Consider the following 24,176-nt stretch of genomic DNA (forward strand, 5'->3'; position numbering starts at 1 on the left):
CTGTTGGAACTGATTATATCCGATAGAGGGATGTTGGAGTCTCCAACTAAAATAGTGGGTTTGTCGGGGTTTTTCCCTGAAATTTTATCACTCTTTGCTTTATGTATTTTGACACTGTGTCTTTAGGCACATCCATGTTAGGGACTGATGTCTTTTTACAGAATTGACACCTTTGTCATTACTTAATCCCTTCTTTATCTCTGATTGCTTTCCCTGGTCTGATTTTTGTTCTGTCTGAAATTAATATAGCCATTCCACTCCCTTTTGATTAGTTTTAGTATGGTATGTGTTTCTCTATTTTCTTTTAATCTACACATGTCTTCATATTTAAAGTGGGTTTTGACTGGGTGTGGTGGCTCACGCTTGTAATCCCAGCGCTTTGAGAGGCAGAAGTGGACTGATCGCTTGAGCCCAGAAGTTTGAGACCAACTTGGGTGAAACCCTGTCTCTACAAAAAAATACAATAATTAGCTAGGCATGCTGGTGTATGTCTGTAATTCCAGCTACTTTAGAGGCTGAGTTGAGAGGATCACCTGAGCCCTGGAGGTTGAGGCTGCAGTGAGTCATGATCGCATCACTGCACTCCAGCCTGGGTGACAGAGTGAGACCCTGTCTCAGATAAGTGCATATGAAAATTTTTTTAAAAAGTAGGTTTTTTTGGTAGACAATATATAGTTGGGTCTTGTATCTTTAGCTGCCTTGACAATCTATCTTTTAATTGATGCATTTAGACCATTGATAAGAAGTTGTTATTGATATAATTGGACTAATATCAACCATACTTCTTGCTGTTTTCTAGATTTTGCCCTTGTTATTTGTTCCTGATTTTATCTTCCACTCTTTTTTTGCCTTTTGTGGTTTTAATTGAGCATTTCATATTATTTGATTTTCTCTCCTCTATTAACCTACCTGCTATACTTCTTTTTAGTGTTTGTCCTAGAATTTGCATTATATTTTTACAGCTAATTCAAGTCCACTTTCAAATAACACCATACCACTTTACAGGTAGTCAGAGTTTCTTATAGTGAAAGAAACACTAATTCTGCCATCCTGTTTCTTGTATCATTGCTATAATTCATTTTACTTTTATGTAAGCATTCATAAGCTAACACACAATCATACATAATTAAATACATATTACTGTTATTATTTTGACCAAATTTATTAGATCAATTAAGAATAATAAAAATTAAAAGGCTTTTTTTACCTTATGCCTTTTCTGATGCTGTTTTTTTTTATGTAGATGTGAAATTCTGACCTTTATCATTTTTCTTATTTCTGAAGAATTTTTTTTTAACACTTCTAGTAAGGCAGATATACTGGAAACAAATTCTCTGAATTTTTTTTTTTTTAAATCTGAGAAAGTCTTTTTTTCTCCTTTTGAAGGATGATTTCATGGAGTATGGAATTCTAGGTTTGTAGGTTTTTTCCTCTTAAAATACTTTATTTTACTCTCTTCTTGCTTACATCATTTTTGAGTGGCGGTCAGGTGTAATTCATATCATTGCTCCTCTATAAGTAAGTTGTATTTTTTTTTGTGGATTTTTTTGGGGGACTTTATCTTTGATTTCTATGATTTGAAAATGATGTGTCTGTGTGTGGGTGTTTTTTTTTTTTTTTTTGCATTTATCCTGCTTGGTGTTCTCTGAGTTTCCTGGGTTTCTGGTTTGGTGTCTGACATTAATTTGAGGAAACTCTCAGTCATTATTGTTTCAGATGTTTCTTCGTTTCTTTCTCTCTTTTATTCTCTTGTGGAATTCTTATTACGTGTATGGTACAACTTTTGTAGTTGTCCCACAGTTCTTAAATATTCTGGGGTTTTTTGGGTTTGCTTTTCAGTTTTGGCAATTTCTACTGAGATACCTTCAAGCTTAGAGATTCTTTTGTTAGCCATGTCTGGTCTTCCAGTATGCCTGTCAAAGGGAAAAATGCTAACAAAGAGACCTTACTCAGAAGGCAGCCCACATATTTGTATAAAATTTCCTTTAGATTCTTGGCTAGTTCCTAAGCTGCCCATGTGTAATGCAAGACTTCAGGAAACCCAGCAGAAAGCAAAGTATAAATTTGACTATTTGCATGGTGCTGTGTATCTGCAATTAGAGTTCAGGCACTGCCACGTTAGCACCTGGGCCTGCCTTTGAGACCTTATAAGGGCCACACCGTAGGAATAAATACAGATTGAAATAGATTAGTCTAAGAAAGCCTAATTACAGTCCTAAATAGGACCATGATGATATACTTGTATTCTGTTTGCTTGCCAAAGAATAGTTAACTTACTTTAGGGGAAGATAGCATTATCAAAGCCGTTATAATTTTTTATCCATGATGTCATCTGCTTGATACAAAATTATGAGGTATACTAAAAATAGAACCAATTGAATTAAATATAATAAAAAATCAGTAATATAAATAGACTTAGAGATTATTAAGGTATTAGAGTTGTTAGACATGGACTTTATGGTTAATTGCTTAAGGAAAAAGACAAAAAGTTGGAAGATTTCCAGAGAGACTTCAATCCATTAAAAAAGCACCAAATTAAATTGTGAAACTGGAAAATGTAAGGATACAGGTTTGAAGGAAAAGGATGGAAAAAATATACCGTTTAAACGCTAACCAAAAGAAAGATAGCATGGCTGTTTTACTAAGAGATAAAGTTGATTTTAAGGTAAGAAGTATTACTAGAAATAAAGAGAGCCACTTCATAATGATAAAAGTGTGAACTGAAAGGAAGAACAACACAGATAATTCTCACAGGTGTAATCTTCAGTGAAAAATTATATACTGTGTGATTTCATTTATATAAAGTTCAAGAAGAGAGAAAACTAATCTATGGCGATTGAAGTGATTAGCTACATCTGTTGAGGATTTAGTATTGCCTTGAAAGGGACATGGCACAGCCTTGTAGGGTGCTTCAGATGGCTGGTGGTTACAGATGTAAAAATTCATTCAGCTCTAACCTTCAGATTTGTGTGCTTTATTCTGTGTTATTTTTAGTAATCCCAAAGAAAGTCACTTAAAAAAGCAACGTAATTCCTAAATAAATGGTGATTTTAAAATTATTGGTAATGAGTAAAAAATCAGGATTGTATTTTCAACTTAGTTTTAAGCACAGTGTTTCTCAGTAATGGCACTTTTGGTTTTTTGGATTGGAGAATTATTATGTAGCATTTACCATCTTTGGCCAATACCTGCTAAAGGCCAATGTTATTGTGACAATGAAAGATAGATAAAGCAATGAAACTGCTCTTCTTGCATTTTGTCTTATTCTTCTGGATGGAAAGTCATGGCGTTCCTCATTGAGAACCACAGGTAGAGCATTTTAAGGGAGTGAATGAGTGAGTTGTAGGACAGGGGTCATTTGCCACTCAGCATACATATGCTGGACATCTTGAAACTTACCTGTATTTATTTGAAAGCTCTGAAAGATTCTGTAAAACTGAGAATTCTGTGCCATCCTCAAGATTCTTAGGACTTTATGAGCCCTTAACATGTGTATTGTTAGTAGATATGGTACAGATCAGGAATTTTTCTTTCTTGCAAACATTGCTTATGGTGAATGTTTTTGACATTGTGTGGTGTAGTCCATTTAGTTCCTTAGTCAGCTAAATGTGAATAAAAGAGATTAAAATAAAATATGCTGACTCTTGGATATCTAGATACATTTTGGAATAATTAAGCTTAATACAATATCTTCATCATACTGAGGCATGTAGTGATACTATTCCAGTTGACTGAAAAAGAAAAAAAACTTGAACTGAAAGGGCAACGATAATTTTGCAAAAAATATGCATTCTTTGAAGTCTGGGACATATTTAATATATATAGAAAGACATTTGTTATTTGGTTATGGCAAGAGAGTTCTGTAGAAAGGCATCATTTCTAGATTGATTGGACATCACTGCAAATGTGCAGATCTGAAGCGTGTATGGAGGGAATTGCAACTCAGTCACTGCTCCACTTTTAAAATATAAAGCGAACACTTTTATTTTCTAGAACTCAAGTAACTTCATGAATACTACAAACTTCCAATCTCTTCGGCCTTTGCCATCCATTCGAATATTGGTGGATAAAATTAATGTGGAACATTCAGTGCCGATGTATGCTGAACAGTTGGTGCATGTGGTCAGCAGCCTTACTCAGCCTTCTGATAACCTGCTTCATTATTGTTATGTACACTGCTATCTTAAGGTATGAAAAGTGAATTTTCTTGTTTGTCAGCATGGGTTTGGCTGTGGGATCATCACATAAGTTTCTTTTTTCTTGATGTTGTAATTTCAGAGAAATAGTACTCTAAAAGGTAAGATTTAAATAAGAAATAAGATTTATTTACTCCAATAAATTAAAATAAGTAATAAAAATACACTTATTTTAAAGATTTCTCAATTTTGTGAGATTAGGAGCTTGATATTTATAAATGAATGGTTAATTATGACTTTTGAATGATTTTACTTATCATTGATGGTAATTTTTATAAGCAATGTGAAAGAGCACTTAGTTTAATATGGATGCTTTGAAGACTCATGCTTTTTTGAAGGGAGCATTTATGTGAGGCATAATGAGGCATAAAGAGAGCTTAAAACTTTTTTTGTCACCTTTATTTAATTCATGTTAATTTATTGATGCAAGGACAATTTGTTTTATATACAGACATATGCCATTTTATCATGCATTACTTTATTGTACTTCATAGTAATATTGTGTGTGTGTGTGTGTGTTTTAGCAAATTGAAAGTTTGTGGCAGTCTTGCATTAAGCAAAGCTTTGGTGCCATTTTTTCAATAATGTGCTCACTTCGTGTCTCTGTATCATATTTTGGTAATTCTCCCAATATTTCACAAGTTTTCATTATTATTTTAGCATTGTGATCTGTCGTCACTGTTCTTTGATGTTACTATTGTAATTGTTTTTCGAGTACCCAGAAGTGCACCCATCTAAGATGGTGAACTTAGTTAGTAAATGTTGTGTGTGTTCTGGGTCCTCCACTGACCAGTTCCCCCTTCTCCTTCCCTTATCCTAATCCTTGAGACACAACAATATTGAAGTTAGGCCAATTAATAGCCCTACAATGACCTGTAAATCTTCAAGTGAAAGAAAGAGTCCCATAACTCTACTTTAAATCAAAAACTAGAAATAATTAAGCTTCATGAAGAAGGTGTGTCAAAAGCCAAGATGAGGCCTGAAAGCTAAGCCTCTTTTGCAAAACAGCCAACTTGTGAATTGAAAGGAAAAGTCTCCAGGAAATTAAAAGTGCTACTCCAGTGAACACAGGAATGACAAGAAAGTGAAATAGTCTTATTGTTGATATAAAGTTTGAGTGGTCCAGATAGCAGATCAAACCAGTTACAACATTCCCTTAAATGAAAAGCAAGGCCCTAACTCTCTTCAATTCTGTAAGTGCTGAGAGACTTGAGAAAGCTGCAGAAGAAAAATTTGAAGCTAGCAGAGGTTGGTTCATGAAGTGTAAGAGAAGCCATCTCCATAACATAAAAGTGCAAGGTGAAACAGCAAGTGCTGACCTAGAAACTAGAGCAGGTTATCCATATCTAGCTCAGTTAATTGATGAAGGTGGCTACACTAAACAGATTTTCAATGTAGACGAAATAGCCTTCTCTTGGACGAAGATGACGTCTAGGACTTACATAGCTAGAGAGAAGTCAATGCCTTGCTTCAAAACTTCAAAAGGCAGCCGGGCACAGTGGCTCATGCCTGTAATCCCAGCTCTTTTGGAGGCTGAGGCGGGTGGATCATGAGGTCAGGAGATCGAGACCAGCCTGGCCAACATGGTGAAACCCCATCTCTACTAAAGATACACAAATATTAGCCGGGTGTGATGGTGTGTGCCTGTAATCTCAGCTACTCAGGAGTCTGAGGCAGGAGAATTGCCTAAACCTGGGAGGCAGAGGTTGCAGTGAGCCAAGATCAGGTCATTTTACTTCAGCCTGTGTGACAGGGCGAGACGCTGACTCTCTCGTTAGGGGCTAATGTACCTGGTGACTTTTTAAGGTGAAGATAATGCTCATCTACCATTCTGAAAATCCAAAGTGCCTTAAGAATTATGCTAAATCTTCACTGCTCATGCTCTATAAATGAAACAATAAAGCCTAATGACAGTACATCTGTTTACAGCATGGTTTACTAAATATTTTAAGTCTGTGGAGACCTACTGCCCAGAAAAGACTCCTCTCAAAATATTAGCACTCATGGACAGTGCTCCTGGTCACTCTACACCTTTGATGAAGATGTACAGGGAGATGCACGTTGTTTTTATGCCTGTTAACATGATATTCATTCTATAGCCTGTGGATCAAGAATAATTTTGACTCTGGTCTTATTATTTAAGAAATATATTTTGTAAGGCTTATAGCTACCATAGATAGCGATTCTTCTGAAAGACCTGGGCAAAGCAAATTGAAAATCTTCTGGAAAGATTCATCAATCTAGATGCTATTAAGAATATTTATGATTCATAGAAGGAGGTCAAACTGTTTACATTAACAAGAGTTTGGAAGAAGTTGATTTCAATCCTCATGGATGACTTTGAGGGGTTCAAGCCTTCCATGGAGGAAGTAACTGCAGATGTAATGGAAACAGCAAGAGAACTAGAATTGGTGTCTGAAGATATGACTGAATTGCTGCAATCTCATGATAAAACTTGAATGGAGGAGGAGTTGCTTCTTATGGATGAGCAAAGAAAGTGATTTCTGGAGATGGCAGTTACTCCTGGGGAAGATGCTGGGAGTATTGTTAAATGATTACAGAGAATTTAAAAAGTTCTGTAAACTTGGTTGATAAAGCAGTGTCATGGTTTGAGAGGATTGACTCCAATTTTGATAGAAGTTTTACTACTGGTAAAATACCATCAAACCTCAATTAATCATCATTGCCTGCTATGGAGAAATCTTTCATGAAAGGAAGAGTTAATCAGTATGGCAAACTTCATTGTTGTCTTATTTTTAGAAATTGCTGCAGCTACCCCCACCACTTTTAGCAACCACCATCCTGATTAGTAAGCAGCCATGAACATCAAGGCAAAAAGGTTATTACTTGCTGAAGGCTGAGATGGTCATTAGCATTTTTTAGCAATAAAGTATTTTTTGTAAGGGGTGGGGGCAGGGTCTCACTCTGTCTCCCAGGCTGGCATGCGGTGGCACGATCTTGGCCCACTGCAACCTCCACCTCCTGGGCTCAAGCGATTCTCCCATCTCAGTTTCCCAAGTACTGGGACCACAGATGCATATCCCCATGCTCAGCTAATTTTTTTGTATTTTTGGTAAGATGGGGTTTTACCACAATGCCCAGACTGGTCTCGAATTCCTGAGCCTTGCTTCCCAAAGTGCTGTGATTACAGGTGTGAACCACTGTGCCCAGCCAACAAAGTGCTTTTTATTTAAGGTATATAAGTTTTTTTTTTTTTTTTGACATAATGTTATTGCAGACTTAATAGACTACAGTATAAATGTATATAAAACTTTTATTATATGTACTGGGAAACCAAAAATTTTTGTGATATTTGTTGTATTGTGGTGATGTGGAACTTGCAGTATCTCCTGGATATGTCCATCTGGTTATGTAAAGGGAATTATTGGTAGCTTTTCCCAGCTCTTTCATTTTTTAAAAAATGAGTAATACATCCAATGCAGGTACGTAGAAACAATAACCTCAAATGTTGAACAATACATGTTTTAGCTAAGCAAACAGGGATGTATGGTTTAAGTAGCAATAGTGTGTACACAATCACTTCTGTTTCGTGAACAAAAGAAAACTATAAAAAGTTGAATTTAAGAATCAGTACTGGCTGGGCATGGTGGCAGAGTCTGAGGTGGGTGGATCACTTGAGCTCAGGGGGTCGAGACTCCCCTGAGCAAAGTGGTGAAACCTCATCTCTACAAGAAATACAAAAATTAGCCAGGCGTTGTGGTTGCATGCCTGTAGTGCCAGCTACCTTGAAGGCTGAGGTGAGAGATTTGCTTGGCCAGGCTGGTCTCGAACTCCTGATCTCGTGATCAGCCCACCTCTACCTCTGCCTCCTAAAGTGCTGAGATTACAGGCATGAGCCACCATGCCTGGCCAGGTAATACAGTTTTATTAATGAGAAGAATGGAATTCTTTTTGGAGGGACAACATTTCACCTAATTGGAATTTCAACTTATTGTTCCCAAAGCATTGATTATAAATGTTTTTGTGTAAACATTATTTTTTCCTTGTAGGCTATCCCAGAACAAGCAGTGTGTGGGATTTGCCCTGTATGCTGTAGTTGGTTTTTGCTCTGTTTTCTTAGAGGTATATTGTTTACGAATTAACTTAACCAAGGAAGTGAGAGACTTTTACAATAAGAACCACAAAACATAGCTGAAAGGAAGTAAGATACACATAAATGGAAATGCATCTCATCTTTTTAAATTGGAAGACTTAATATTGTCCATGCTATCCATTCTACACATTCAGTGCAATCTCTATTACAATTCCAATGTTTTTTGCAGAAGTAGAAAAACTCATCCTAAAATTCATATGGACTCTCAAGGGACCCCGAATAACCAAAACAATCTTGAAAAAGAACGAAGCTGAAGGACTCACTCTTACTGATTCCAGAAGCTACTACAGAGCTATAGTAATCAAAACAGTGTGGCATTAGTGTAAAAACAGACACATAGACCAGTGGAAAAGAATGCAGTGCCCAGCAATAAACCATTGTGTACGTGGTCAAATGATTTTTGACAAGTGTCAAGACTGTTAAATGGGAAAGGACAGTCTTTTTAGCAAATGGCACTGGGAAAACTGGATATGCATATGCAAAAGAATGAAGTTGGACCCTTACTTAACACCATATTAAAAAAAATACTTAAAATTGAACAGAGACCTAAATGTAAGACCTCTAAAAAGTACTTCATTTTTATGCCTGAATGATAATATTTCATTGCATGTGTATACTACTGCAGTTTATCTATTCATTTATCCATTGATGGACATTTGGGTTGTTTCCACTTTTTGGCTATTAGGAATAATACAGCTATGAATATTCATGTCTAAATTTTTACATGAGCATAGGTTTTCATTTCTCTTGGGTATACCTAGGTTTGGAATTGCCTGGTCATATGGTATTTTTAATATTTTTAGGAATTGGCAAACCGGTTTTTAAGGAATGGCTGTTTTGTTATCCTCCCACTGATAAATGCGAGTTTCTGTTTTTCCACTTCCTCCCTCTTTCTTTTTTTTTTTTTTTTTTTTTTTTGAGACGGAGTCTCGCTCTGCCGCCCAGGCTGGAGTGCAGTGGCCGGGTCTCAGCTCACTGCAAGCTCCGCCTCCTGGGTTCACGCCATTCTCCTGCCTCAGCCTCCCAAGCAGCTGGGACTACAGGCGCCCGCCATGTCGCCCGGCTAGTTTTTTGTATTTTTTAGTAGAGACGGGGTTTCACCATGTTAGCCAGGATGGTCTCGATCTCCTGACCTCGTGATCCGCCCGCCTCGGCCTCCCAAAGTGCTGGGATTACAGGCTCCCTCTTTCACCTTTTTTGTTGTCTGTCTTTGTGATCTTAGCAACCTTAGTGGTTGTTAAAGTGGTATCTCACTGTGGTTTTGATTTGTATTTCCATAATGACTAATGCTACTAAGCATTTTTTTATGTGCTTATTACCTTTTGGTCATTTGTATATCTTCTTTGGATAGATATGTATTCCAGTCTTAGGCCCATTTTAAAATTGGGTCGTCTTTTTGTTGTTAAGTTGCAAACATCCTTTATGTATTCTGAAGTGTTTCATTTCTTGCATAATGTAAGTGACAGCATGTCACTATTCTTATTTTTAAAATTCTGGGTGGTGAAAATGAAATCAGAGTGTTACTGATAGTTTTACTTGCTTAAATTGCTAGTGGAAATAAAATCAAGAGAAAATACTTTTTTTTTTCCTCCATAGGAGAAAAACGTAAAGGTAGTATTGGCTTTAATCCAGAATTTTGTTTTGTTTCAGTAGACATATAAACAAAAACTAGGTTGAGAGGGTTTAAGAAGTAATAGGTTCTGTTTATATGCTGGATTACGTTTATTGATTTGCATATGTTGAACGAGCCTTGCATCCCAGGGATGAAGCCCACTTGATCATGGTGGATAAGCTTTTTGATGTGCTGCTGGAATCGGTTTGCCCATATTTTACTGAGGATTTTTGCATCGATGTTCATCAGGGATATTGGTCTAAAGTTCTCTTTTTTTGTTGTGTCTTTGCCAGGCTTTGGTATGAGGATGATGCTGGCCTCATAAAATGAGTTAGGGAAGATTCCCTCTTTTTCTATTGATTGGAATAGTTTCAGAAGGAATGGTACCAGCTTCTCCTTATACCTCTGGTAGAATTTGACTGTGAATCCATCTGGTTGTGGACTTTTTTTGGTTGGTAGGCTATTAATTATTGCCTCAATTTCAGAACCTGTTATTGGACTATTCAGGGATTCAATTTCTTCCTGGTTTAGTCTTGGGAGGGCGTATGTGTCCAGATATTTATCCATTTCTTCTGGGTTTTATAGTTTATTTGCGTAGAGGTGTTTACAGTATTCTCTGATGGTAGTTTGTATTTCTGTGGGATTGGTGGTGATATCCCCTTTATCATTTTTTATTGCATCTATTTGATTCTTCTCTCTTTTCTTCTTTATTAATCTTGCTAGTGGTCTGTCAATTGTGTTGATCTTTTCAAAAAACTAGCTCCTGGACTCATTGATTTTTTGAAGGGTTTTTTTGTGTCTCTGTCTCCTTCAGTTCTGCTCTGATCTTAGTTATTTCTTGCCTTCTGCTAGCTTTTGAATGTGTTTGCTCTTGCTTCTCTAGTTCTTTTAATTGTGATGTTGGGGTGTCAGTTTTAGATCTTTTCTGCTTTCTCTTGTGGGCATTTAGTTCTATAAATGTCCCTCTACACACTGCTTTAAGTGTGTTCCAGAGATTTTGGTATGTTGTGTCTTTGTTCTCATTAGTTTCAAAGAACATATTTATTTCTGCCTTCATTTCGTTATGTACCCGGTAGTCATTCAGGAGCAGGTTGTTCAGTTTCCATGTAGTTGGGCGGTTTTGCGTGAGTCTCTTTTTTTTTTTTTTTTTTGAGATGGAGTCTCGCTCTGTCGCCCAGGCTGGAGTGCAGTGGCTGGATCTCAGCTCACTGCAAGCTCCGCCTCCCAGGTTCACACCATTCTCCTGCCTCAGCCTCCTGAGTAGCTGGGACTACAGGCACCCACCACCTTGCCCGGCTAGTTTTTTGTATTTTTTAATAGAGATGGGGTTTCATTGTGTTAGCCAGGATGGTCTCGATCTCCTGACCTCGTGATCCACCCATCTCAGCCTCCCAAAGTCCTGGGATTACAGGCTTGAACTACCACGCCCGGCCTTGAGTGAATTTCTTAATCCTGAGTTCTAGTTTGATTGCATTGTGGTCTGAGAGACAGTTTGTTGTGATTTCTGTTCTTTTACATTTGCTGAGGAGTGCTTTACTTCCAACTATGTGGTCAATTTTGGAGTAAGTGCAATGTGGTGCTGCGAAGAATGTATATTCTGTTGATTTGGGGTGGAGAGTTCTCTAGATGTCTATTAGGTCCACTTGGTGCAGAGTTGAGTTCAATTCCTGGATATCCTTGTTAACTTTCTGTCTTGTTGATCTGTCTAATGTTGACAGTGGGGTGTTAAAGTCTCCCATTATTATTGTGTGGTAGTCTAAGTCTCTTTGTAAGTCTCTTTATGAATTGCTTTGTGAATCTGGGTGCTCCTGTATTGGGTTCATATATATTTAGGATAGTTAGCTCTTCTTGTTGAATTGATCCCTTTACCATTATGTAATGGCCTTCTTTGTCTCTTTTGATCTTTGATAGTTCAAAGTCTGTTTTATCAGAGACTGGTATTGCAACCCCTGCTTTTTTTTGTTCTCCATTTGCTTGGTAGATCTTCCTCCATCCCTTTATTTTGAGCCTATGTATGTTTCTGCATGTGAGATGGGTCTCCTGAATACAGCAAAGTGATGGGTCTTGGCTCTTTATCCAATTTGCCAGTCTGTGTCTTTTAATTGGAGCATTTAGCCCATTTACATTTAAGGTTAATATTGTTACATGATAATTTGATCCTGTCATTATGATGTTAGGTGGTTATTTTGCTTGTTAGTTGATGCAGTTTCTTCCTAGCATTGATGGTCTTTACATTTTGGCATGTTTTTGCAGTGACTGGTACCTGTTGTTCCTTTCCATGTTTAGTGCTTCCTTCAGGATCTCTTGTAGGGCAGACCTGGTGGTGACAAAATCTCTCAGCATTTGCTTATCTGTAAAAGATTGTATTTCTCCTTCACTTACAAAGCTTAGTTTGCCTGCATATGAAATTCTGGGTTGAAAATGCTTTTCTTTAAGAATGTTGAATATTGGCCCCCAACTCTATAGAGTTTCTGCTGAGAGATCCGCTGTTTGTCTGATGGGCTTCCCTGTGTGTGTAACCCGCCCTTTCTCTCTGGCTGCCATTAACATTTTGTCCTTCATTTCAGCATTGGTGAATCTTACAATTATGTGTCTTGGAGTTGCCCTTCTCGAGGAGTGTCTTTGTGACGTTCTCTGTATTTCCAGAATTTGAATGTTGGCCTGCCTTGCTAGGTTGGGGAAGTTCTCCTGGATAATATCCTGTAGAGTGTTTTCCAACTTGGTTCCATTCTCCCTGTCACTTTCAGGTACACCAATTAGATGTAGATTTGGTCTTTTCACATAGTCCCATATTTCTTGGAGACTTTGTTAGTCTCTTTTTACTCTTTTTCTCTGAACTTCTCTTCTTGCTTCATTTCATTCATTTGATCTTCAGTCACTGACACCCTTTGTTGCAATTATTTGAATTGGTTACTGAAGCTTGTGCATTCGTCACCTAGTTCTCATGCCATGGTTTTCAGCTCCATCAGGTCATTTAAGGACTACTCTACACTGGTTATTTCAGTTAGCCATTCGTCTAATCTTTTTTCAAGGTTTTTAGCTTCTTTGCGATGGATTCGAACTTCCTCCTTTAGCTCGGAGAAGTTTGGTCGTCTGAAACCTTCTTCTCTCAACTCGTCGAAGTCATTCTCCATCCAGCTTTGTTCCATTGCTGGTGAGGATCTGCGTTCCTTTGGAGGGGGAAAGGCGCTCTGATTTTTGGAATTTTCAGCTTTTCTGCTCTGTTTTTTCCCCATCTTTGTGGTTTTATCTAGCTTTGGTCTTTGATGATGGTGACGTACAGATGGAGTTTTGGTGTGGATGTCCTTTCTGTTTTCTTAGTTTTCCTTCTAACAGTCAGGACCCTCAGCTGCAGGTCTATTGGAGTTTGTTGGAGGTCCACTCCAGACCCTGTTTGCCTGGGTATCAGCAGCGGAGACTGCTGAACAACGAGTATTGCTGAACAGCAAATGTTGCTGCCTAATCGTTCCTCTGGAAACTTCGTCTCAGAGGGGTACCTGGCCGTGTGAGGTGTCAGTCTGCCCTTACTGGGGGGTGCCTCCCAGTTATGCTACTTGGGGGTCTGGGACCCATTTGAGGAGGCAGTCTGTCCGTTCTCAGATCTCAAACTTCGTGCTGGGAGAACCACTACTCTCTTCAAAGCTGCCCAACAGAGACATTGAAATCTGCGGAGTTTTCTGCTGCCTTTTGTTTGACTATGCCGTGCCCCCAGAGGTGGAGTCTACAGAGGCAGGAAGGGGAACATGACACACTGTCGTGGGGTGGAGGAAGTGGGGATGGATAGCATTAGGAGATATACCTAATGTAGATGATAAGTTAATGGGTGCAGCACACCAACATGGCACATGTATACATATGTAAGAAACCTGCACGTTGTGCACATGTACCCTAGGACTTAAAGTATGATAATAATAATAATAAAAAAAAGAGGAAGTAATTGGTGATGAAAACGTTATAGCAAACTTTAGGCCAGGGCCCCCCAACAGCTGTGATTTCCCAAGTCATAGTAAAAACAGCAACTGTGAACAAGATTTGGACATTCCAATTCAACTCTGGAATTTAAATATCTCTAGATAAGAGTAAGCAGGGTTCCCCAACCCCTGGACCATGGAACCTGACTGCACAGCAGGAGGTGAGCAGCAGAGCAAGCAAGCATTGCTGTTTGAGCTCTGCCTCCTATCAGATCAGTGGTGGTGGTAGATTATCATCGGAGAGTGAACCTGTCGCGAATTGCGCATGTGAGGGATCTAGGTTACATACTCCTTATGAGAATCTAATGGCTGATGATCTGAGGTAGAACAGTTTTATTCTGAAACTATCCCCCCAACCTCCCGTTCATGGAAAAATTGTCTTCCACAAAACCATTCCCTGGTGCCGAAAAGGTTGGTGACCACTGCTCTGAGCTATTCATTCAAGGTATTTGCTGATGAAGGGAGAGAAATGTAGCTTTACTGATGATTGAAGGGGGAAGGTGGTGGTGAGAAAGATTATTTTTCTTTGAGAATAAATAGAGAATCAGCCATTTCTTTTTAGGTGAAGAGAAGGAGGAAATGGAGGGCGGAAGGAAAGTTGGCTGAAATTGTGAGTTAATAGATGAGCTACATCACATGAAGCATCATATACTTGTTACTACAATATATGATTTCAAAGATGTCCCTAATTCTTTTGGACTTCATTTTTCCTGCATGTAAAAGGAGATGATTGAGTTAAATAATCTCTAAGCAGTTTGAGCTCTAAAATTCTGTAGTTGAGTTTGATTTCATTCTTTTCCCCGAAGAGTTTTTCTTTGTTAGATGTTCATGCTGTACAACTGTAATTATTATTCTTTCTTCAGTTTTCATGTGTTTCAGTGTATTATTGCATACATACCAACTTTTGAATGAAAGAAATGTTTATTTGTCCCTTTAGTGAAGGGACAAATCTTTTTTTTTTTTTTGAGACGGAGTCTCGCTCTGTCGCCCAGGCTGGAGTGCAGTGGCCGGATCTCAGCTCACTACAAGCTCCGCCTCCCGGGTTCACGCCATTCTCCTGCCTCAGCCTCCCGAGTAGCTGGGACTACAGGCGCCCGCCACCTCGCCCGGCTAGTTTTTTTGTATTTTTTAGTAGAGACGGGGTTTCACCGTGTTAGCCAGGATGGTCTCGATCTCCTGACCTCGTGATCCGCCCGTCTCGGCCTCCCAAAGTGCTGGGATTACAGGCTTGAGCCACCGCGCCCGGCCAGGGACAAATCTTTATAATGCTGATTATACTATTATACCATGTGTTTTATAATGGCAGTAACAAGAATTATTTATTGTATGTCATAATTATAATGTTTTTGTTGTCATTTATAGTTAACATGTGCTTTTTATACTTTTGTCTTTTTAAAATAGCAAATTTTAATTTATGATAATTTTTGGCAAAATCTTACAGAAATAAGTTGCCTTATAATGTTTTTAAATCCATTACAGTTTCTTCTATTTGAGATGTTAATTCAAGAACATTTGTTGTAAAATGTTAAAATCTTGATGATGTATTTATTTTTATTTACGAATTGGGATTTGTTTTTTCTTTTTTCTTTTGAGACGGAGTCTTGCTCTGTCGCCCAGGCTGGAGTGCAGTGGCCGGATCTCAGCGCATTGCAAGCTCCGCCTCCCGAGTTTACGCCATTCTCCTGCTTCAGCCTCCCGAGTAGCTGGAACTATTGGCGCCCGCCACCTCGCCCGGCTAGTTTTTTGTATTTTTTAGTAGAGACGGGGTTTCACCGTGTTAGCCAGGATGGTCTCGATCTCCTGACCTCGTGATCCACCCGCCTCAGCCTCCCAAAGTGCTGGGATTACAGGCTTGAGCCACCGCGCCCAGCCTACTAATTGGGATTTTTAAAAACAGGTGGCAATACATGTTTAACTTTTTATTTAAGGAGATGTGTAAGTCCTCTTATTCAACTTTACAGCTTCCTTTGGCTAACATTTCTATTGGTAGTTGTACTTACTGTTTCATATATTTTTATTGCTCCAGACTATTAGTTTGCAACATTTACGAAACCAGTTTTTGAATATGTGAACTATCCTTCATGAAAGCAACTTCGGTTTACATTGCTGATTCTTCTTTTTCCAGATTAAGTATTTATCGTCTTGGTCAAGGGATGTTGACAAATTATTAGGTTATATAGGTTTTGTAAATCTGTATATCTGATTGCTATAGTTTAAAAGAGAGAGTTTAAAATTTTATTTTTAAATAGTTCTTTTTGATTTGGTGGATAATAGAGAAGGCAAAATATGACTCATAATAACTTGGCAATATTTAGAAGGTAACTTCTTTGTCCAGTAGGTCTTCTTTTATTGTAATTTCACTTGCTTGAGTGTTTTCTTAGAAGCATCTCTAGACAACACAAAAATATAATAAAGGCTTTAAAAAAAATGTCAGAATAGTATGCAATTTCCCCGAAGCCCTTTGCGTTTCTGCAGACAGCCAGCAGGGGATCTCCTCTACACCCAATTTCCTTCTGAGTACAGTTGGTAGATAGTGTCTGATTATACTGTTGGGGCATTTAATGGAAAATTCAACAGTGGCTTTGAGAGAGTTCTTAGTTGAGCAGAGGTGATAAAATATTGTCTTTATTCATAACTCGAAATATTTGGCAGTTGGACATTGTTTTAAAAATGTGTTTTGTATTGTTATATTAATAACTGTAAATTCCAGAATCCTTTGAATATTGGGCCTTTATGTGGAAATAAGAACTCCTGACATTGTACAGAAACCAGCGCAGTACTTTGCATACATTGTTGCTCAGAACAGGTCTTAAAAAAGAATGAATGTGAAATATCTTAGTTTGAAGTTATGATTTTTCAGTAATCATTTCAGTATTAGAAACAAATCTCTTTCTCAATTCTGTACTTGTTGTTTATTGGTTAATACCAGGTTATAGGTATTGATGGGTGCATCATTTTTATTTTCCTTGATAGTAATTACATAAGTAGGTTCTTTGCAATGCAGTTTTCCTTGGAAATGTAATTTTAAAAAAGTTTTATTTCTAAAACGTTGTTTTCTTCACTCAAAACCGAGTGTGTAAGAAATAATTTGACATTGTCAATTTGATGAATGTTAAGAGTATAGTAGCTTTTTGAAACTATTTGGTGGAAGTAGGTTAATACTGTTAAAGAAATTGATAATTATTTTATGCTCATTACATAGTATTTTGAAAATCAGTTATGAAGAAATTTTAAACATATTTTATTATAGAACTTCACAGTTGATATTAATTAATTCTAGAGATATGGAAGTCAGTGCATTATAAACCCAAGGTATAAAAAATAATAACTAACGACATATATTGAGGTTAAGCTACTTTTACATTTACTGGAAAACAGTAACCCTTTGTTTTGTATCCATGTGTGTATTTCCACTCTGAAGTATTTATCTTTTGTTGTTTTAGAAATAATTGATGCAGAAATATCATCAGTTCTCTGCAGTATTTCCTGTAACATGTGATGTTGTGTTTTTTCTTTCTATTATGACAAATATAGTATCCAGGAATTTCAGGGGTTGCTTATAGAATTTTGTAGTATGATCTGCTTGCTTTAAGCATAAACATGCTTGTACATATGAAGAGTAATTTATGCCATATACCAAATTTCCTGGGATTTAAAACCTCAATCCCACAATTATTTTCACAAAAGAAAGTGGAAAGAAATAACACTTTAGGATATTTTTTGATATCCTTTTTGTGTGTATATTATACAAGTTGAAGACAAAATATATTTTTAAACAGTTTTTCTTGTAGTTAATGTTATTTTAGTCATAAAATATTAATATTAATTTATAAAATTTATAGTTTACAGTGTAGAAAATGCAGTCAGTGGTTTATATTTATGGAAAAATGTATATTTTAGCAGATAATTAAACAGTACATGAGGAGTATGTATAAAAGTAAAATGTGAAACTTAAAAAAATTTGTCAAAAAAGCAGTGATCTTTCAGGGGTGTGAAATAAATACTGTATATTTAAATTTGTTAATTTTGAGCTACTGTCAAATTGTATAGAAGAAAATTGGGAAGTGGAAAAAGGCTTTGAAACATACTTAGTGTGCAGCTGTTGTAAAGCAAATTGAAACTGACATGTTTCATCTTGTACTTATTAAAACTTTGTCTGAATACTTGGATCTTTTCTTTTTGTTTTAGATATTTGGTTTCCAGGCAGGACTGACATCTTTGGATTGCAGTGGATCTTACTGCTTACCTGTACCAATTATTCCCTCTTTCAGCACTGCTCTTTATGGTAAACTTCTGAAACTCCCCACGTACTGGTAAGTCTTACATGTTAAAATGTGATTTATGTTAATTTCCATTTATTAGGAGGGAAAAAAACGCCCAAATGTTTCTGTTATATGCCCATGTTAGTTTTATACAAAACTTTAGAAAAAAATATCTAAACTTGTACTTTTACTGAGACACTAAAAATCTTTCTTAAGTGTCTGAAATCTGTTAGTTCATAGTGTCTTTTGTGATAGCAATAACTGTTATTAGGGTAATAACTGTTAATTCATGTTGGATGTATGTAAAATACTACTTCAGATTATAATAGGAACTGTAAGAGCAAGTGCCTGTTTTTCAAGAGAGAGTATAAAGATTTTAAAAAGTTATAAATTAATATTCAAGACCAAAGTATGTATCTATTAAATAATAATTTCATATCTATTCATAGCCACTGACAAAAGTATACCCATTACATAGAGTTAGAATGTATTTACATGTCTAGTAGCTATATTTTGTAAGACATTGATTGTAGCCCTCACCATTTTCATTCAGAAGTGAGCGCTATATTTGGAGGTCACATTTCCTTCAATTCAAAGAGATTTACAGAAAGAAAGCCAGTAGTTACCAGTTATAAATTTTTAATTTAAAGGAATGCTTTTAATATATTGTTTAAATATATAAAATAATGTTTAAATATATGAAATTGTTTTTTAGTGAACCATTTTTCCAATTTAAAATGTGATTTAGAATATTTTTGCGTTCTCATTCTAATTAGTAAGCTTATTTTTGCAGGATAGTTTTTCTATTAGTTTTTTATTAAAAATGACATAACCTTTAGAAAGTTAGCATTAATTTCTTATCTAAAATACTTCAGTTGCTAAAAATTTGTTTCTTTAATAATATGTAACTTTAAAAATGAAATTATAAAATAATTGCTCATATTTTTTTTTTTTTTGAGACGGAGTCTCGCTCTGTCGCCCAGGCTGAAGTGCAGTGGCCGGATCTCAGCTCACTGCAAGCTCTGCCTCCTGGGTTTATGCCATTCTCCTGCCTCAGCCTCCCGAGTAACTGGGACTACAGGCGCCCGCCGCATCGCCCGGTTAGTTTTTTTTTTGTATTTTTTTAGTAGAGATGGGGTTTCACCGTGTTAGCCAGGATGGTCTCGATCTCCTGACCTCGTGATCCACCCGTCTCGGCCTCCCAAAGTGCTGGGATTACAGGCTTGAGCCACCGCTCCTGGCCAGTTGCTCATATTTTCAAGAAACTTTACCTGCTGATACAGAAAAAATTTTTAAAAGTTGTAGTTAAGTCTTAGTACCAATTCCTCTATAAAATGAAACCATTATTAAATTATTATTCTTAATTTCTAACGATAAATTTCATTTTGTCTTTACTCCTCCATACCTCTCACATGTCATTTATTATGTTATATATAGATTTAACTTTTTACTGGCATATATGGTATGTTGCATTTGAGCCAAGTTTTATATTCTGATTTATTAAGAAATAAACTGGGATATGTCACAGTTGATATGGTGATATCAATTTTAATAGGTATTTGTGAAAAGTATTATCTCAGTTATGTGCTGATTAATTTATCATTTCTAGGACTGAAATAGTTTTATTGCAAGCAGTGCAATTTTGTATAGAAAATTCTTAATTTCTTTAAAAAAGTCCACATTTTTCAAAATGACTATAGCCTTCATATAAAATCAATATTTAAATAAGTAAGGCTTAGTTGAAGGGTACAAAGAGGTTATTGTGAATACTGTCAAATGTTACTTAAAATATGCCTGCAGACATCTAGAAATACTATTCCAATTAAATACTGAAAGCATGAGATCACAGAATGCCAATATTTTTTGGATGTGTTTTGCTTTTTTGTAGTTAAGACTACTTCTATGTTATTTCAGTGGTATTTTTGCTATGCTTTATAGAAGTATATTGATTTGAAATAGTTTCTTGAAATCATAATAAATGCAAAAAAATCTTTAATCTAGTAACTCTAACTTGAAAATAAAGACAAACCTTAATAAATTGAGATATTGGTTGGTTTTAGTGCAGTTTGAATTCAGTAAAATACTGCTTAAGCAGTATGTCCTATAAGTTTAAAGGAAGCAGACAATTTCCCTGGGAGGTCAGAGGTAGCTGATGAGATGAGGTCCTGTTAGAATTGGACATTAATGGATGAGACAGATATCCATGTGTCTATCACTGAATACAGTGGGAGAAGAATTTGGAAAGTTACTCTACCTTAGACTTGTCCATGAGCAATGATATCTAAATGTTTTAATATGAACAATTAAAAATAGTTAAACCAGTTAATCAAATATTCATTAGTCCCATTTCTTCATGTTCATGTTTGTTAAGGTCTAACTAAAATATAGTCTCAAATTCACTTTGTCCTGTAATTGAGGGTTCAAACATGTGATTTTATTTGTAGAGAAATATATGCAATATATTTGGAAGTTTGGAGTATAGAAATAGTATGTTGGCTTAGAAAGTCATGGAAAACATGGAGGGGTAATTTTTAAGCAGCTATTGAGGAATGGATATAATCTGAAAGAGCATACTGTATTATTTTATACAGTCCTAGGTACCTAGTTTAACAAAGTTTTCATGACAGTCCTGTGAGATAAGATGATATTCTCTCTTATAAACTCTTTCTAAATTTCAGAGAGGTTAAATAAGTTGTCCAAAGTCACACACTAGCCTCACAAGATTTTCGTGGATTGTCTGATTTGAACATCTTTGAATGTTTTATTACTTGATGGAGTGAAGGGGACATATATAATCTTTTGTTAATCAGTCTTTTTAGGCCCAGTATGCTTCTTGCCTATAGTTAAAGTAAATTTCCAAGGATTGATAGGCTAATAAAGCTGAACTCTGCTAGTATTAGTTAATAGTATGTAGATATTATCGTAATTCTGATCTTAAAATTGTGGATATTAGCACTAGGTGGAATCTTAGACATTATCCCAGTTACTGAGTCTTTATGACATACTTTTGGTTTATAGTCATCTGTCTTCTGCTTGAACATTTTATTCGAGGATGTTAGCTACTTTCTGGGCCAACCATTATTGGGCAGCTCTAAATTTCTTTCTTTTATTTAATCAAAGTTTGCTTTTATGAGAAGTTTATACTTGGATTTCTGCCTAAGAATGTTTCTTCTCTGATATAATTATTAATTATATATATCGTGAGGCATTTTCATTCTCAGAGAAATGTGTGAAAACACTGTTTCTTTTTAAGATTGAGGGACTTCTAAGTTTCCAGTTTTTACTTAGCACAGTGCCAAATGTTGATTTTAACTAGCAAAGTTATTGAACAGATCATTTGTAGGGGGAAAATGCTTCTGTGAAATCTTTGAGTTCAGTGTTATTTAGAAGTTATAGGACTTGGTGCCAGTAGACTGATGGTATTGATGTGGCTGGTGTGTGAAGGACAGGTGAGGCAGATACTGGTCCTTTTGCCTCCCTGGAACTGAAACTGAAGGCATCATTTGTCCCAGCTCAGAATGACACCAGGATAAATTCTTTTAGTTTTAATGGATCCTGAGGCCTTCAAGTCTAAAAAAAATTGCCAGTAGTGCTTATTATCAACAGAATAAGTAACCTTCCAGGGCTTAAAATGATGTTTGTTCAACTGCCCTGTTCTTAATAATGCCACAGTTTGAGGCCTCAAGAAGCTATACGTGGGTGTTTTTAATGAACCTGGAGATAGATCTTCCTTCCAAATCTGTGTTCATCAGTCTGCTTTTGTGATTAACGTTCCTTTTAACTAAATACCTTAAAACTACTAAGACTTAAATGGGATGTTAATTCTCTTATCTCCACCTGATTGGTGTTAGACTTATTTTTCAGCTTTGGTTCTGGCATCTAAGATGCGCTTTTATGGAATGTTTTGAACAAAAAAGAAACATTAACATCTGTTACAATCTTCTCATTTCAAAGATGGGAAAACTGAGTCCCAGAGAGGTCAAATTTCTTGCCTAAGAGCACAAAGTTAATTAATATTATTGCCTCAATTTGTTCCTCTCTTTCTTGATTCAAGGCTTGATCAACTGTACCATTTTGCTTAAAACAATTATTACTATTTCAAAAAGTAACTATTTTTAAATGTAAAATTCGGTAGCATTAAGTACCTTCACATTGTTGTGCAATAGTGCTACCATTCAACTTTGTCTATAAATTTGACTATTCTAGGTGCCTCACTTAAATGGAATCATTCGATATTTGTCATTTGTGTCTGACTTATTTCACTTAGCATAATGTTTTCAAGATTAATCCATGTCACAGCATGTGTCAGAATTTCCTTCCTTATTCATTCATTTGTAAGACGGAATTTTATGTATTCATTTTATGTATATGCTACATTTTGTTTATCCACTCATCCATTGACAAATTCCTCTCACCCTTTAGCTATTGTGAATGATGCTGCTGTGAACATGCCTGTACAAATATCTGTTTGAGTCTCTGCTTTCAGTTATTTTGAGTATATACCTAGAAGTGGGATTGCTGTATCATATGGTAATTTTGTGTTTAAGTTTTTGAGAGCTGCCATACTGATTTCCACACCACTTTACACCTGCAACAGTGATGCAGAAAGGTTCCAATTTCTCCATATTTTCATCACTACTTACTGTTTTCCGTTTTTTTGATAATAGCTATCCTAACAAATATGAGGTGATATCTCATTGTAGTTTTAATTTGCATTTTCCTAATGATTAGGGATATTGACCATCTTTTCATGTGCTTATTGGTCATTTGTATGTGTTTGGGGAAATACCTATTCAAGTCCTTCGCTCATTTTTTAATTAGTTTTTTTTCCCCTTGAGTTGTAGAAGTTCTTTATGTGTTCTGTAAATTAATCCCTTATCAGATATATGATTTGCAAGTATTTTCTTCCACTGTGTGGGATCACATTGCAGGGTCCTGGTAGGAGATGCATCAATAAACAAAATAGGCAAGTTATTTCCCCTCATGGCAATAGAGAATAAACAGTCTCTTAATTAAGGGAATTTTAAGGAAAGAAAAATTGCTCCATGTAGATTGTCTTTTAAAATTGAATCATAAAATCATCCTTTTTGCTGTACTGAGGCTTGAAAGGAGGTGTTTAAATAGTTCTTGATAGCATAATGCTTTCGGATTACTTAACATTTTTCTATTTATTATTATTTTTTATGTTTCAGTGAATGCAGCATTTTTACTTTTTAATGATTCATGTTTGAACTGAAAACCATCAAATTAGGAGTAGAGCAAACAGTGATAGGAATTGAAATATAGATTCCTGCAGATAAGTGAAAAAACCCATTGAATAAATTAAATATATTTTATTTACCAGCTCTGAAAACATTCTTCAGTTATTGTTGAATGATGTTGTAGGGTGCATTTGATAATTCAGGACTTAATGCAAGCTTTTCTAAAAACTTGATTTCTCATCAGGTATTTTAACATGTACAGCTTGAATAACATGGGCTTGAACTGTGTGGGTTCAATTTCTTTCAATAACTATATTGGAAAATTTTTTTTGAGATTTGTAACAATTTGAAAAAATTTACAGATGAACCATTTAGCCTAGAAATATCAAAAAAATGAAGAAAAAGTGAGGTATGTTATAAATGCATACAATTTATGTAGATTTTAGTATATTATTTACTACCATGCAATATACACAAATTTATTATAAAAAGTTAAAATTTGGCCAGGAGTGGTGGCTCACACCTCCAATTCCAGCACTTTGGGAGGCCAAGGTGGGAGGATTCCTTGAGCCCAAGAGTTCCAGATTCCATTTCTAGAAAAATAAAAAGGTAACCAGGCATGGTGGCACGTGCCTGTAGTCTCAGCTACTTCGGAGGCTGAGGTGGGAGGATCACTTGCGCGCGGGAGGTTGAGGCTACAGTAAGCCATGATCATGCCATTGCACTCCAGCCTGAATGACAGAGCGAGACCCTGTCTGTTTCAAACCCCAAAACCAAAAAGGTAAAATTTGTTAAAACTTATGCCCACAAATGCTTAGGA

General features: G+C 36.2%; 1 protein-coding gene across 10 annotated transcripts in view; it reads left to right on the forward strand.

Annotated features, from left to right (window-relative positions):
• Positions 1 to 24,176, forward strand: part of VPS13B (vacuolar protein sorting 13 homolog B) — an 869,883-nt gene that overhangs the window by 139,572 nt on the left and 706,135 nt on the right. For all 10 annotated transcript variants that reach the window (XR_004435186.1, XM_033202375.1, XM_033202376.1 and 7 more), the window contains exons 15-16: positions 3,994 to 4,188; positions 18,082 to 18,206. Coding sequence is in view for 9 of the 10 variants with exons in the window: in XM_033202375.1 (XP_033058266.1) it covers positions 3,994 to 4,188; positions 18,082 to 18,206 (320 nt within the window). In the remaining variant the exon portion in view is untranslated. The remainder of the gene's footprint in view (positions 1 to 3,993; positions 4,189 to 18,081; positions 18,207 to 24,176) is intronic.

Source organism: Trachypithecus francoisi, unplaced genomic scaffold, assembly GCF_009764315.1.
Source record: "Trachypithecus francoisi isolate TF-2019V2 unplaced genomic scaffold, Tfra_2.0 Lachesis_group7, whole genome shotgun sequence".
NCBI classification, from domain to species: Eukaryota; Metazoa; Chordata; class Mammalia; order Primates; family Cercopithecidae; genus Trachypithecus; species Trachypithecus francoisi.